Raw genomic sequence first — 15,514 nt, 5'->3', positions numbered from 1 at the left:
CTCCTGTACTCTATTCCCGCCACGGATCCCCCTGCTCGCTCACTCACTCACAAACAGGCACACCTTAGTCCTCTTTTCACCCATTGTACCATTCCTGCTTCTTTGATCCCCCTTTCCTTTAATTATTCTGCTGAAACGTATAAAACCTCAAATAATTATGGGAATAGGGTTGTTAGCGCTTATACAGGTGGTGGTTTTCAGACTAAACCCTTGGAGAAAGTAAATCAGTGCCTTCTGGGGAAAGAGGATGGAGAAAGGCCCATTAGAGAGCCGTGAGTGAGGAATGAGTCAGACAGGGTGGGATGTGGAGGAAGTTGTCACCTCATTTCCTGTTAGTCAGAAAAGCTCCATAAAGGAGAGGGAATTTTAGCTGTTGGACCAGATATTCTTTTGCCGCAACACCGGACCTTCATCCTTCTCCAGACTGTGAGTTCCTGGACCCCTCCAGTTTCTCCAGTTTATCAGCCTGCCCCTCGTGTGGGGAGCCGTCACTGAACCCTCTGACCTGGTCCAAGGCCTTCCACCACTTCCCTGCAGGTCCGAAATGGTTCCATTTCCTCCCAGTCCATTGACAAACTCACTCTTCTTTTCCACACATTTCAGTCTGTGTGGAGTTCTCCTTAGTCAAAGGCTAATCCTTCCAGTGTGTATGCTGGAGCCCATTGTTTCCTTCCACACAGCACATAAACACACTTAAGCCTCTTCCCATTAAAACAACCATTAGAATCAATCTGGAGGTGAGAGCCAGGCATTGATACTTTAAAAGCTCCCCAGGTAATTCTAGTGTGCAGCCAGTGCTGAAAAAGATAAACAATAAAATCCAAACCATGGCATACAGGGCTCTTCATAAACTGACTCCTGCCTGTGTTTCCTGCCCTTACCTATATGCCCTCCATACTGGAGCCACACCAGACTACCTAGAGCTCTCCAAACCTGCAACATGTCAAGCTGCTATGCCTTCACACTCTTGCTTCCCTCTGCCTGGAATGCCTTTCCCTGCTTTCTAGAAGCTGTCCTTTAATGCTCAGCTTAGGTGTCATTTCTGTGAAGCCTTCAAGAACAAACCCCCACCTTGGGGTAAGGTGCCGCCCACCCCCGTGCTTCCATAACCCTCTGGTTTTATCTCTATGGGAATACTCAGTACGTGCTACTCTAATTGTTCATTTATATGTCTGCCTTCTCCACTAGACCGTGTTTTACAGGAACTCCATGGCCATGGGGTGCCATTTGCTAGGACCTGGGCCTAAGTGGTCTATAGCACATATTTGAAGATGCTTTCTGCCAGGACTGGGACAAGAACAAAAAGAAGTGAGTCTTTAGGCGTGTTCATTCATGTAGCCAACCAACACTTATTGAGGGCTTGCAATGTCATTTGCCAATGTGGTACAGGTGGGTACATGGATAGTTGATGAGTGTGTGCAGGTGAGGAAGCTGGATAGACAAGTGTGTGTGTGTGTGTGTGTGTGTGTGTGTATGTGTGTGTGTGTGTTTTTTCTCCAGCTGACTCATGGAAATCTCCATAGTGTCTGCCTCCCTCTCCATTCCCATCAGTTTCCAAAGCTTCTTAGGCCAGGCTGTCTCTCGCACTGGTTTCCCTGCAATGCCCTCTTCATACTGGCTGCCAGAGGAAAGTGATTCAGCTAGACGGCCAACCCCATAGAGGGACAGCTCTGCCTTGTTCATTGATGTGTCACCAGTACTTAACACAATCTTGCACATGGTAGGTGGTCAATAAATATTTGATGACTATTTGAAAATACAAACCTGATTGTAGACTCAAAAAATCTTCAGTTTCTCCTCTGCTTCCAGAATAAAATCAAACTGCCCCCGTTTGGCCTTCAAGACCTACTACATTCAGCCACAGCTAGCTTCACTGCCCTTTTTCCCTTTCACAACCTTGAGGGCCAGTGTAGACTGTGATTCACTCACTATATCTGCCCCAGGCCACTTTATTTTCCCACCTCCGTGCCAGAAATTCTCTCATCTCCTTCTAATGCTAGGGCTCATCTAGGTTTATGGGCTCGTAGAGAGGGCTTCCATGCCCAGCCGCTCCCTCGGACAGAGACCTCTCTGCTACTCCGGCCCATCTGTACGGTCTCACCCTCTCAAGAAGGGGCTCTTTGGAGGGAAGGGCTAAGTCTTGGAACTTTTCCCAGGGTCCTAAGTTGGGTGGGCCTGCCACAAACAGAAGATGTGTTGGCTGTGCTGGATTAATCACCAGAGGACCCAGAATGAGGTCATCCAGGGGCTGAATGTCAGGGGGAAGCAGGGTGCAACTCCAGCGGCCGGGCCAGGCCGCGCCACCTGACAGCAGCAGGCTGAGAGATGCGGAGGGAAGGGGTGGGGAGTCGAGGCTGGGCGTGCTTCCTGCCCCGGGATCAGACGGCCCGCCCCTGCTCCCGCCCTTCCCGCAGAGCCCAGTCGGGGACCGATGGCCCCTCCTGCCTCAGCCCGAGGCCCAATCAGCAGGCACCCCCCCACCCGGCCCGCCCCCTCCCCCTCTGGTGACAGAAAGTCGGCCCAGCAGATGAGGAAGTGGCAGGCAGGCTGGCCCTGGGGACTTCTCTCTGGCCCTGCACCCTCCGAGCCCTCCATTGCTGCCCGCCTGGCACCCGACTGGTGAGTCTGGACTGTCCTGGGCGGGCGCTGCACTTGCCCGGGCCCCCTGCCTGGCTGGCCAGGCCCAGCCCTGCCCTCTCGTGCCCAGGCTGTGGGCGAGGCTGTTCCTGGGGAGAGTGGGTGGGAGGTCCCAGCTCTCTGGGGCTGGGCCTCTCCGACAACCTCCCTCCCGTCCCGGCCCCCATTTACTCAAACCTAGGCCTTCCTCTACCACCTCCTGGTCTTACCCTTCGCCTTTCTTGTCCCCGCCCTCCCCTCCTCTCTCCTCCCCTCCCTTCCCTTCTCTTCCCTTCCCTCCTCCCTTCCCCTCCCCCTTTCTTTGCCTGTCTCCTCTTCTTTTCCATCCATCTTAAAGGAAGGAAGGACGGGACTGAGTTCCCCTACCGGAGACACACCCAGATTCTCTAGCTCTGAGAGAGGTCCTTTCCAGAAGCCTTGAGCCACTCCTGACCTCCAGGGTGCATGCGTGTGTGCATGTGTGTGGTGAACTTGGGGGTGGTGGTTGAGAGAGATAACAAGCTGGCAAACTCACATGGGTCAGGGAGGAACTGTGTGTTAAAGCGCATGCTATGCCTTGTGGGGTAGGCCCTACGGAGAATAGGCAACCAACAATCTGATTGTGAATGAATGAATGAATGAATGATGGTTGTCATCTGTGAAAAGAGATCTGTATGTATGACCAAGGGCAGGTGTGTGTCTGCATGTGGTATGGGTGATTTTATATTCATTCCCCTCTAAGTGGGCTGTATGAGTTTATATGTGTGACCACATTTATCTGTGACTCACGTATGTGTGAGTAAACCTGTGTGAGCATCAGCATTTGCATGGGACCTGTAAGGGAGGATGTGTGAGTGTCTCAGGTGTGTTCGTCAGTGTGAATGTAGTTAGGAGCAAGTCTGAGTTATTAGAAACTACGCATGTCAGAGTCCGTGGAAGCTTGTTTGGGTGGTGTGTCAGAGGAGGGCAGTTATTGCCAGCAGGTGTGTGGGCTCTGTGTACATATGTGAGCTAGCCACTGATGAGTTTGTCATTGGGTGGGGGTGGGGAGGAGAGGGCTGTGTGACAGGGTGTGTGTAGGGGAGGACTTGGGCCTAACCGTGATGGGGCAGTTGGGGGTGGACAGGGGGCTGGGGGAACATCTGTGAGATATGTACCCAGTGATTGTGTGTGAGGGGCGTGTGTACAGCCTCCGTGGATGTCAGGCATGTTCTTCACTCGGTACCTGCACAGGTTGTTCTCTGAGTAGAAGGAACCTGGCTGACTAGAGTACAGACAGCTCACACAGCATCTGCTGCCCTGGCTGTTCAGGGACTGCCTTGTCCCTCTGGGACTGCCTCAGAGCCCCAGGCTCCCCTCCAGCCAGCTTTTGTCTCCCTGGGAGCTGCTGTGAGCCCTCCCCCTGGCCCTCCCCCGACATTCCTTCAGGCTCTGAGGGGGAGAGGGCCTAGCTTATTAGACCCCTCCCTGAGGGAGGGGAAGATTCCTGAGACCTCCCCCACTCCCCCACCTCCTCACATGCCACTGGCTTCCCTGCCCCTCCCTGAGAGAGAAGGGTAATTGTACCCATTCTGAAGTAGGACAAACTGAGAATTTATGGCTAGATTAGGAGAAGATGCTGGGTGTAGGTTTTCTGCAGTTCTCTTTGGGTCAAGGTTTGGGCTGGGGCTGGAGCCCCCGGAGGTTGTGGCTCAAAACCTAGAACCTTAGCCCATCTGGCTGGTCTATGGTGGGTGGGTGGTTGAGTATGGCTTTACTTGGCTTTCTCAATCCTCGTGGGTCCTGCTCCTCCAGGCACTGACCTGTGGCCTGGACCCACCCTCCACCCCATGTGCAGTGCAGCGGGGGTGGTTGGAGGGCGGAGCTGCTGCCAGATCTAGTCAGACAGGTGGAGCCACTGGGGCAGGAGTCTCAAAGAGCCAGGCTCCCAGAGAGGAAGGGTGAGAGGAGAGCACCGGAGAGGAGACCGAGGTGAGAGCCCAGGAGGAGTGTCCCTGTAGAGGAGGGGAGGAAGAGGCAGGAGGGACCGCGAGGTGAGTCCCGAGGTGAGTCCCGGAAGGGACTGGAGGGGCCGAGAAGTGGGAGTCCCAGCAGAGGGGAGGAGGGACCCTGGGGAAAGGAGAGTCCTGGAAGGGACAGGAAGGACTGGGAGTGAGAGTCCCGGAAGGGACAGTCCCAGGAGATGAGCATCCTAAAATGGGACAGGAGAGGTTGAAGGAGAGGATCCCTGGAGAGAAGAAGGACCCAGAGCTGGAGAATTGAGACTTTGGTGAGGAAAGGAGCGAGGTGGTTCATTGTGGAGATGAGTTCCCTATTGGTGAGAGCTTAAGACTTTCCAGAAAGAGACCGAAATTGAAGAGTTCTCTTGTGGAGGAAGAAGGGAGGGGAGGTTGTGAAGTAAAAATCTCCAGAGAAGAGCAGAGAGTGATGAGAGGAGAGGAAGGTGTGGAGAGGAAGGGCGGAACAGCCCTTCCCAGACAGGCAGGATGTGTGGGAAGCAGATGCCCCCGCCAAATTGCCTCCTCCTGCCCCTGGTCCCCAGCAATTCCTTCCTCTCACGGTTAATGTCCTTTTTTGCCATGAAGCATCTGCAGTTGTCTCATCTGGTCTGTGTCCTGTCTGTGGGTCAGGGCTGGGATGGCGGGGGCACAGTCAGCCCTGGCTGACACCCACCCTTCCTACCTCCCCAGAGTCTTTAGCCAGGATGGAGGCCGTTGTGAATTTGTACCAGGAGATGATGAAGTACGGAGGTAAGATGCTGTGCACCTGCCCTTCCTCCCTCCTACCCTGCGGTCCCTGAATCTAGGGCTGTCTCCTAACGGAGAGTCCCTATACACCCCTTGACCCTTTGTGACCTGACCTCATATCTGTACACCTGGTGGGGATCCTTTGAACCCTGTGGCCCCTCCTGACTCCTTTGACACTTATTCACAGATTCCCGGATCCAGAGCTACCCTCTGATGGGGTCACCCCTGCTAATGACCTCCATCCTCCTGACTTACGTGTACTTCGTTCTCTCACTTGGGCCTCGCATCATGGCCAATCGGAAGCCCTTCCAGCTGCGTGGCTTCATGGTTGTCTACAACTTCTCACTGGTGGCACTGTCCCTCTACATTGTCTATGAGGTGGGCCCCTGGGATGCCTAGGCTTTAATTCCTGTTGGCAGGAAAAGGGACAGGCCTAGATCCAGAGCATGGCGTCTTCCTCCCAGAGAGGCTCAGATCCATCTCTTCAGCTAGGAAACGGGAGGGATTGGGGGAGTGGGAGAGAGAACCCTGGTGGTCTAATTCACATCCTTTCCTAGTTCCTGATGTCTGGCTGGCTAAGTAGTTACACCTGGCGCTGTGACCCTGTGGATTTTTCCAACAACCCAGAGGCACTGAGGGTAAGTAGGGGCAGGGGCTAGGTCATAAGCAACCTGGGGACAGGAGCAGGTTGGGTGTGACCTGTGCTCAGGGGCCAGTCTAGGGAGGCTCTTGGAGTAGTGTTGGGGTTCTAAGACTGCACTGACTTCTTGCAGATGGTTCGAGTGGCTTGGCTCTTCCTCTTCTCCAAGTTCATTGAGTTGATGGACACGGTGAGAGTATATGAAATGTGAGAACTTGGGGTGGGGAGGCAGGAGTGAGAGGCCCTGGCTCTGAAACCCCTTTCCCCACCCTTCTCTCAGGTGATCTTTATTCTCCGGAAAAAAGATGGACAGGTGACCTTCCTACATGTCTTTCACCACTCAGTGCTTCCCTGGAGCTGGTGGTGGGGGATAAGAATTGCCCCAGGTGAGTGGTGAAATCCTCTGGGAGAAGAGGGGCAGGCACTGGGAAGCAGAGGCTCGTCTCTCCTGACCCTGTTCATTGCCCCTCACAGGAGGAATGGGCTCTTTCCATGCCATGATAAACTCCTCTGTGCATGTCGTCATGTACTTGTACTATGGATTGTCTGCCCTCGGCCCTGTGGCTCAACCCTACCTTTGGTGGAAAAAGCACATGACAGCCATCCAGCTGGTGAGGGGCCTGGACCTGGCCTATAACCATTACCCCAACATTCCTAGTCTGGATCCTTTATCCAACCTCTCATCTTTGACCCTATCCTATCCACTCAACATTCAGTCTTGCTCTACCCCCGCCCCCTTTCCTTCCAGTCTTATTTCCTCTGACCTTTGCCTTTCTGTCCTAGATCCAGTTCGTCCTGGTCTCACTGCACATCTCCCAGTACTACTTCATGCCCAGCTGTAACTACCAGTACCCAGTCATCATCCACCTCATCTGGATGTACGGCACCATCTTCTTCATGCTCTTCTCCAATTTCTGGTATCAGTCTTACACCAAAGGCAAACGGCTGCCCCGTTCAGCTCAGCAAAATGGAGCTCCAGGTACCACCAAAGTCAAGGCCAACTGAGAAACATGCTCTATCTAGCTAGGCGCCCACCTAAGTGCCTCAGGACTGCACCTTGGGCAGCATCCGTCATTGTCCTCCCTACCTACACCTGTGACCAGGGCTTCTGTGGTCAGGACTGAGCAGGGGACAGGCCCTCCCCTCCCCACAGCTGGTACAGGGACCACTGCTTCCGTTCCTCACCCACTCCTCCAGGCCAGCCCCAGGGATGTGGCCTGATTGCCCTCTGCCAGTCCAGAGCTGGGGGCTGAAAGGGCTGGACACTTACTTCCCCCTCCCTGCCTTAAACTTGGGAGAGGAGCACTCAGGGCTGGCCCCCACCAGGGTCCTGTGGCCTTTTTCCTCACAATGAAGAGGTCAGCAATAATCTGTCACTGTGGACCCAGGCTCCCTCCTTTTCCACCCCACAGCAAAGCAGGAGCTTCTTTGGCCAAAGGTCAGAGTGGGTGGGAGGCCTGGGAATACAGCCTGTGAAGGCTGCTCACTCACTATGTCTTCATTAAAAGTGACAGAGGACACCACTGAGGCTGTGTGTGTACGTGCGTGAATGGAGGAGGTGGGGTACAAAGCCTGCTAGCTCTGTCTACGAACAGGAGGGATGGTCAAGGCTCCCACAGGATGGATGTTTCTAGCTCTTTGATCACAGAGAGGAGCCTCTTGGGAAGGCCACTGGGACAAAGGTCACACAAGGATAAGAGAGAGACATGACTTTATTAGAAAAAAAAAAAAAAAGCAAACAAAACTGAGGTGATGAGTTGGTCCTCAGCGGATGCCTTGATGGATGAGGCTGCTTTTGGCCGCGCTGGCCTTCTCCCGCTCCCGCCGCCGTGCAGGGTCCAACTCAAAGCAGCGCCATAGCCGTAGGGTCTCATCTGCTGCTGCTGATGCGACTGTGGCCCCATCTGGACTCATGGTCAGACTTAGGACCCGGGCCGTGTGACCTGGGGCATGAGGGAAAAAGTGAGAGCAGCACATATGAATGTAGATACACTATACAGCCCTCCAGTTTTGAGGACCACCTACCTTTTTTGGTTTTTGCTTTTATAACAACTTTGAAATAATTCAATAATTCACATTCCATAAAATTTTTCTTTTAAAGTGTACAATTTATTGATTTTTAGTATATTCACAAAGTTGTGCAACCATCACAATAATTCAAGAGCACTTTCATCAATCCATAAAGAAAGTCACTCCTCTTTTGTCTCTTCTGGCTATTTCATATAAATAGTCATACAAGATGTAGCCTTTTGTGTCTGGCTTCTGTCCTTTAGCACCTACCTTTGAGTTCAGCCACCTTAGCCATGGTTGGGTACTTCCAAATAACCAGCTGGTTCTGGGCAAAGCCATGGCCTGAGATGAGTTCCTTGTAGTGGGAAGACCAGAGGATGGAGCACACCTGTGGAGAGGTGATGGTTGGGCACGACAGAGCCAACGCTACTCAAATCAGAACTAAGTCCATTCTAGTGGTAGGCACCCTGCCAGGAGCTACGGACTCAGACTTGAATGACCATATCCTTTTGAGAATTACAACTGTTGTCCATTTCACAAATGAGGAATCGAGCAAAAGGAAGATCAGCAAGTTGCCTGAGATCACATGCAAGTTAGTAGGTGACAGAGCCAGATTTGAATTCTGGCTCCAAAGCCCCAATGCAGAATGAAGGATGCATGGGGGGCATGGGGGCGGGGTAAGGAGAGGAAGCTGGAGTGGTTGCAGGGACCCACCAGCAAGAGCCTCAAATTCTAATGGATTTGGATTATATGCTATAGGTGATGGGGAGCCATCGCAGGATTTAAGGACAATAAGAGACCACTCAGACCACAGTATATAGGACAGGTAAGAATGAGATGAGAATGCAGAGACCAGTGCAGTGGGCTTCCGCTGGGAAGAGCATGAGTCTGAAGGAAGGGGACACATATAAATGATATTCTGAGGTAAAACTGATATATCCTGGTGACTCGGATGAAAGATTCTAGAAGCTTCTTCAGATTTCTGAGTAGGTTCTGTCTCAATATAAGAGGAGGAGGAGGAATACATTTCAGGGAGGCAAGGGGAAGTAACAAGTTTAATTTGGGAGATATTAGGGTGGTACCATCTATAGGACGTGGGATTGGTGATAAGCCACACGGTATTGGAAATATGGGTCTGGAGAGCTGATTTAGAAGTGTGGAAATCATTAGGGTGCAGAGTTAGGAAAGCCACTGGAGGGGACATGATGGCACAGAAAGGATAGAAAGACTCAGAATACATCTGAGGGTAAGAGGCTGCAATAGGGAAAGACTACCTGGGAGTGGGCATCCACAGCATTCAGACAGGCCCCAGAGCAGACATTCCAGATGCGAATGTGTCGATCACTGGTGCCCCCTCCTGTTGCCAGGATATTGGACTGCCAGGGACACCAAGCTACAGCCTAGATGGGATTAAACGGGGGGGGGGAGGGGGGGGGTGTCAGCAGGCACCAGACAAGGAGCTATAGCGGTCACAGATAGATCAGTCCAATCCCACCATCCCATCGCCCCATAGTATTTCCCAGGTTCTGGGTAAAGGTCTGCAGAGGCCCCAGCCCAGCCCCATTCTCACCTTGACAGCCCCTTGATGCTGGGTGAATGTCTGCAGGGGAACCCAGCCACCCTCTCCAGGGGCACTAGGCCACACGTTGACCAAGTTATCATTGCCACCACTGGCCAAATGTCGTCCATCTGGGGCCCAGCGCAGCCCACACACTTCCTGGCTGTGACCGCTCAGTGTGGCCACATGGTGGTCTGCTACGCGAACATCATGGTGATGGATGTGGCCAGAGCGTGAGCCACTGCAAGAAGGAAGAAGGGAATCAGGTTCTATGGCAGCACTAAATGCCACCAGCAGGCCAGAGCTGCTTCAGTTCAGAGGTGTACAGTCTGGGAAGAGTGGGCAAAGGTTATAGCCTGATTTTACAACAGACTAGCAAAAACCACTGACCTGGACAGGATATAGCTATTCCAACACAGGGAGCCCACTCGGGCAGAATGACTGGTCATGTTTCGAAGCCGCTTCTGCTGTTGCACGTCCCATAGCTGGAGAGAGAGAGGACCACTATGATCAGAGATTGGGCCTTGGCATCAACATCCTCCTGCTGGGGGACAAGAGAGCTGTAGCATAGGGACAAGTCTCACCTGCACCTCAGCGCTGCTGGTGCCCACAGCCAGGTAGTTTCCTTCTTTGATCCAGGACACAGAAGATACATAGTCCCCAGGCTGCTCCATCTGCAGCAGCTGAAGGATGTCACCAGAGCTAGCACTCCACAAGTACACACTGTTGTCCAAAGCCACAGCCAATACATTCCCAGAGCTCCAATCCACCAGGTTCAGGTCTGCCAGGGGGCAAAGAGAAGAGCATGAGCTTCCTTGTTTGCCTGGTCCCAGGCCCTCTTTTCTCCATTCATACAGCAAGGAGCAGGCTGCACTTACAGTAGTCATTACGGATTTCAGGGGCATCCAAGATACGGTCTGGCAGGGAAGGAATGTAACGGCAGGTCTTCCGGGTGGAGCCAGGCGTGGCCTTCTGGCTATAGAGGACTTTCAGTCTGTTCTGGTAACCTGTGGCAACGGAGTGAGTCTAGACACTGGAAAAAATGACACCTCTCCCAGTCCCTAGTCTGGGAAGCCAGATAAAAACTTCCTCTCTCCCAGGCTTGGGTGGGAAGAGCAGACAGCCATCTCAACTCAGCCCTGAGTTTGGGCTGACACCTCTCTCCAAAAGCCAAAAACTTCAGGTCTTACCCTCTGGGACTTTTTGTGGTTTTCCACTGAGCCGAAGGATCTTGGCTTCCTCCACATCAAAACCATTCAGGTTCAAAGCCCAGGCTTTCTGATGTTCCTGGCACACAAGGATGGTGGTGAGGCCGTGACATTATGCAAAGTACACAGACGGATCCCTTGCCTTAAGTCCCTCTGCGACACATACCTTCTTAGTGGGCGTCTGGCTGTTTTCAGAGTGGTTCTCTTTGCTCAGGAGGAAGTTGGCCACTTCCATCTGGGAAGCACTGCGATGGGGGATATAGCGGTCACCGCCAGGTTTGTTGGGAGTGGTCTGAGCCTTGGAGCTGGATTTGCCTGGGGCGGGGAGAGGGAAGCCAGATAGTCTGCCAAGGTTCCCGAGGAAGGGGGCATGTAGGCTGCTCTCAGCGGTTCCCTCTCCCTCCCCATGTCCCTCCACACCCCACTAACCGGGAGTTCGGCCCGGGGTCCTGCCGGCGCTGTGGGATCGGTTGGCGGCCCGCATGGGTGAGGGGCCCGGCCCCGAGGCTTCCTTAGCTTTGCGCTGCCAGCGCGCGGGGGGTGCATTGGGGATGGGTGTGTCCAGCTGCAGCAGCGACTGCAGGTCACTCTCGAACACGAATTGCGCCATGAGAGCCGAGCGTCTAGTGGGGAGGGGTCCTTGAAGGGGGTTCCTGCCGAACCCGGAGGAAGACAGGCGATTGGGCTCTGGGAAGGCCGGCCACACAGTCAGGGCCACACCAGCGACAGTCTCTCTCAGCCCGGCACCTCCGGCCGCAGTCCCACCTCGGCTGGGCCCAGTTGCCTCACACGGTCAGCTCGGAAAAGGTTCCGATCACGGACCGGCCCTACAAACGCTGGCCTACGCTTCTTGAACTCTCCGCTCTGAGTACTCATTGGTTCCTTCAAAACCCAACCGTCGCAACCGTCGCCCTCTCCCATTGGCCTCTATGGCACTGGGGGCGGGTCTTCCGGGGCAAGTCACAGGTCTCACGAGAGTCCAGCTGTGGAGCGTGATTTGAAGGGTAAGAGAGAGGCGTAAGGCGGGTCCCAGAGAACTCGTGTCTGAAAGCGAGAGGGAGGGACAAGGAGCATCGGGGGCGGGGCCTGCGCTGCCTCCGCCTTCCTGAGGTGCTTTCATTCATTTCTCCGATTCCCCTGACCCGCCCTTCGCACTTAAAGCCATGTTTGTGGATCGTACTTACGATACCTAAGTGCAGAACTCGGTGGAGCTACCTAAATAAGGCACTTGAGCCGTTTAGAGAAAGGAAAGGCAGCGGGCGGCCGGCCGGCGGGCAAGGGTGAGACGGGGGAAAGGGCTGAGAAATTTTGGAACAGAAAGAAGGCCAGAGCTAGTAGTTAGGGTGCATCTGCTATTTGCTTGGTGCCTGTAGCAACACTGCTGGGAAGGAAGTACATAGTACATGTGTTTGTCTTTAAAATCTGTGTTGTTTGTTGTTGTTTTACAAAGAGGGAAAATGAGGCCGAAAGAGAGGTGAATTCCTTATAGTCAAGAAAAAGGATCAGGTGTCAGGAATTTTAGAGACCCACTAGTTTAATCTGTAGTGGCACCCTCCCTATCCTGGCAACGTATTTTACAGATGAAGAAGCGGAGGCCCGGGGAAGGGATTTGCCCGAGGTCACACAAATTGGGAATCCAGGTCTGACTCCCATTCTATCCAGTGCTCTAACAATGACTTGAATGAACTGTGTGAATATGCTTAGAATTGAAGCAGCAATAATAATAATGGGTACTATTTACTGGCTATCTGCTAACAACTGTGTTTAAACAGTTTACATACATTATTGAGTTTAATCCTTACTCCCATGAGGCGGACACTCTATCCTTTTATAGGAAAAGAAACTGGGAAAGAAGAAGTTAGAAACTTGCCCAAAGGCACACAGCCAATAATAATAAGTAGTGAACTCTGATGACAGAGAAAAATCTGGGGCCCTTAGCCCAAATTTAATATTGGTATTATCTTTGATTTTGAAGTGTTTATGTTCTCTATTTCCAATTACCTAGGAAAACAAGGAGTTGGATGTCCTGGGGCTTTAAATGGGGAGTCCCTGAACCCCAGAGAACATAGAAAATGCAGTTTAGAGTCAGGCTGATCATGGCCTTAAATGTTAAGCTAAGGAGTTTGGACCTTATCTGCTAGGCCTTATAGAATCAGTGCGAGTTTCTGTGTAGGGAAGGGCCAAACAAAACGTGCCTGAGGGTGGGACATGGCCAGTGGTTTGCAGCTTCTTGGGTATGGGTTAACTGCAGAAAAAAAAGGATAGGGTAAATATGGGTATAACCGTAAGGAATTCATACATTTTAGAATGAAAGAAGCCAGATTATACTGACATGGACCTTGAAATGGGAGGAATTCTAATACGTACAATGATCAAGCAGGATGATGACAGAAGAGGTCAGCTTTGGCCATGGAGACACAAGTCATCAGTGACCTTGGAGAGTGTGGGATCAGGAGAGTGGGTGCTCGGGTTCCATTTGAAAGGGTTGCAGAAAGAAGAGGGGAGAATGTGGAGGCAGCAAGCACAAGCTACTTGTGTGAGAAATCTGGGAGTGAGAAAGGGTCAGTGCATGGGAGCTTGAGGGAATACCAGCATCAGGAGGCCTGTGCCTATTTGAAGGTGAAGGCAAAAGAGTCAGGGGAAGTGAAAGAGGCCAGGCAAGGGCCAGCTGATAGAACAAGGGGCCAGGGTACTTCCCCAGGAAGAAATGGGATAGAAAACACAGGGAGCTTTTCCAATTCGGGAAAGAAAGATCATTTCCCCTTAGGCTGGAGGGAAGGAGAACAAGGCTTTAGAGATGGATAATTAGAGGGTGAGGAGCTGGTTAGATGGGAACTCCCACCTGAAGGACTTGAATCTAGGGAGGTAAAGGGCATGGAAGGAATAAAATATAGGTGATATTCAGGGGGTGGGACAACTTAATTGGGCCAACAATAAAAATAGCTCAATAAACACTGAGTATTAACTATATGATTGGCACTGTGTTAACACTTTTAATCCTCACATAGGGAAACAGTGGAAGAGAAAGAAATCAGGAGTGAGATGAATAGGAATATTGATCTGGAGGCAACATACAGGTTGAGACTGGAGAGATGAGAGAGACTGGAGGCAGAGATATTAATTAGAAGGCTATAGTAGTACCGTGTTTCCCCAAAAATAAGACCTAGCCAGACAATCAGCTCTCATGTGTCTTTTGGAGCAAAAATTAATATATTAGACCCAGTCTTATAGTAAAATAAGACTGGGTCTCATATTAATTTTTGCTCCAAAAGACACATTAGAATTGTGTCTAGTGGAGATAGGGAGAGGGAATTTAGGAAGTAGAAGTGATTAGGACATGATGGCTGAGTGGGTATAAAGGTAAGAGGGTCAGTGGTTTGGGTTTCAATCTGTCTTGAGTCCCTACACGTAGAGTCGGAGCCTTAAAGATGACTGGGGAAGGAATTATGGGGAAAAATGGGTATAGTAGATGTCATCCATTTGTCCCATTCAGACCTGCCTTTCATCCTTCTCTACCCTGCCCTGTACCCTGTGAGGCTGATTCATTGGGCCTGCATCAGTGGATTCCCTGGGGCTCTGTCTTTATTTTGGCTTCCACCAATGGGAAGATATTTTGAAATGTGTCTCCCGAAAATTCAAATGTCTAATTCCTAAGCACCAATACTTCAGAGTGTGACCTGATTTGGAAATAGGTTCATTGCAGATGTAATTAGTTACGATGAGGTCATTTGGGTGGGTCCTTATCCAATGACTGGTGTCTTTATAAAATGGGGAAATTTAGGCACAGACATACACAGGGAGAACACCATATGAAGATGAAGGCAGAGATAAGGGTGATGCTTCTACCAAGCTAAGGACCACCAAAGATTGCCAAGAAACCACCAGAATCTAGGGAGGAGGCATGGAATAGATTCTTCCTCACAGCCCTCAGAAGGAACCAACCCTGCTGACACCTTGAGCTCCTAGACTCCAGCACTGTGAGACAATAAATTTCTGTTGTTTAAGCACCAAGGTTGTGGTAATTTGTTATGTCAGCACTAGTAAACTAATATAGAGATCAGAGGATGGGAGAATAGTGAGCTTGAGCTATTTATTCCCCTGGCTCTCTCCCTGCCACAACCTCCCAGGTTGGCTGTATCTCTCTGTCTAAGGCCACAGCTCCTGCCAGATAGCCCTCTCTACAGCTACTATCTCCAGATCTAGTAACCACTCTCTCCCCTCACCCCTTAACGCCTAGGAGTGGAACCAGCTCCCAGCTGTTGTTAGCCCTGGGGTACTGCACTATTCCATGATGGTTTTCCTAAATCCTGCCTCATCTTTAGAAATATGCCCTTTATTAAATTCTTATCAAGATACCTAGTTTGAGGGGCTGGCCCGGTGGCTCAAGCAGTTAGAGCTCTGTGCTCCTAACTCTGAAGGCTGCTTGTTCGATTTCCACATGGGCCAGTGAGCTCTCAACCACAAGGTTGCCAGTTCAATCCCTGGATTCCCACAAGGGATGGTGGGCCGCACCCCCTGCAACTAAGATTGAACACAGCACCTTGAGCTGAGCTGCCACTGAGCTCCCAGATGGCTCAGTTGGTTGGAGCGCATCCTCTCAACCACAAGGTTGCCAGTTCAAGCCCTCGAGTCCCGCAAGGGATGGTGGGCTGCGCCCCCTGCAACTAGCAATGGCAACTGGACCTGGAGCTGAGCTGCACCCTCCACAACTAAGACTGAAAGGACAACAACTTGA

At 51.8% G+C, this 15,514-nt stretch overlaps 2 protein-coding genes across 3 annotated transcripts; one reads left to right on the top strand and one right to left on the bottom strand.

The window, feature by feature from the left end:
- Nucleotides 1–1,214: 1,214 nt before the first annotated feature.
- Nucleotides 1,215–7,526, top strand: ELOVL1 (ELOVL fatty acid elongase 1). Of its 2 annotated transcripts, none has more exons than XM_019751087.3 (8): nt 1,215–1,308; nt 5,307–5,366; nt 5,551–5,741; nt 5,921–6,001; nt 6,137–6,193; nt 6,284–6,389; nt 6,478–6,614; nt 6,787–7,526. In XM_019751087.3, exons 1-8 carry the CDS (start codon nt 1,272–1,274, stop codon nt 7,006–7,008), a joined length of 891 nt encoding a protein of 296 aa, XP_019606646.1. In that variant the 5' UTR covers nt 1,215–1,271; the 3' UTR covers nt 7,009–7,526. The 2 variants fall into 2 exon arrangements, with proteins under 2 accessions (XP_019606646.1, XP_019606647.1); XM_019751088.3 differs by lacking the exon at nt 1,215–1,308 and adding an exon at nt 2,483–2,619.
- A 171-nt stretch (nt 7,527–7,697) lies between these two features.
- Nucleotides 7,698–11,795, bottom strand: CDC20 (cell division cycle 20). Its single transcript, XM_019751078.3, has 10 exons — nt 11,209–11,795; nt 10,946–11,094; nt 10,762–10,858; nt 10,450–10,578; nt 10,156–10,352; nt 9,962–10,056; nt 9,584–9,812; nt 9,288–9,413; nt 8,284–8,401; nt 7,698–7,946 (listed from the first exon to the last, which is right to left on the bottom strand). Exons 1-10 carry the CDS (start codon nt 11,387–11,389, stop codon nt 7,768–7,770), a joined length of 1,500 nt encoding a protein of 499 aa, XP_019606637.1. The 5' UTR covers nt 11,390–11,795; the 3' UTR covers nt 7,698–7,767.
- Nucleotides 11,796–15,514: the final 3,719 nt, after the last annotated feature.

Source organism: Rhinolophus sinicus, chromosome 14, assembly GCF_057876585.1.
Source record: "Rhinolophus sinicus isolate RSI-liver-muscle chromosome 14, RSI-T2T, whole genome shotgun sequence".
Lineage (NCBI taxonomy): Eukaryota > Metazoa > Chordata > Mammalia > Chiroptera > Rhinolophidae > Rhinolophus > Rhinolophus sinicus.
This window is presented reverse-complemented; position numbering and strand designations above follow the sequence as displayed.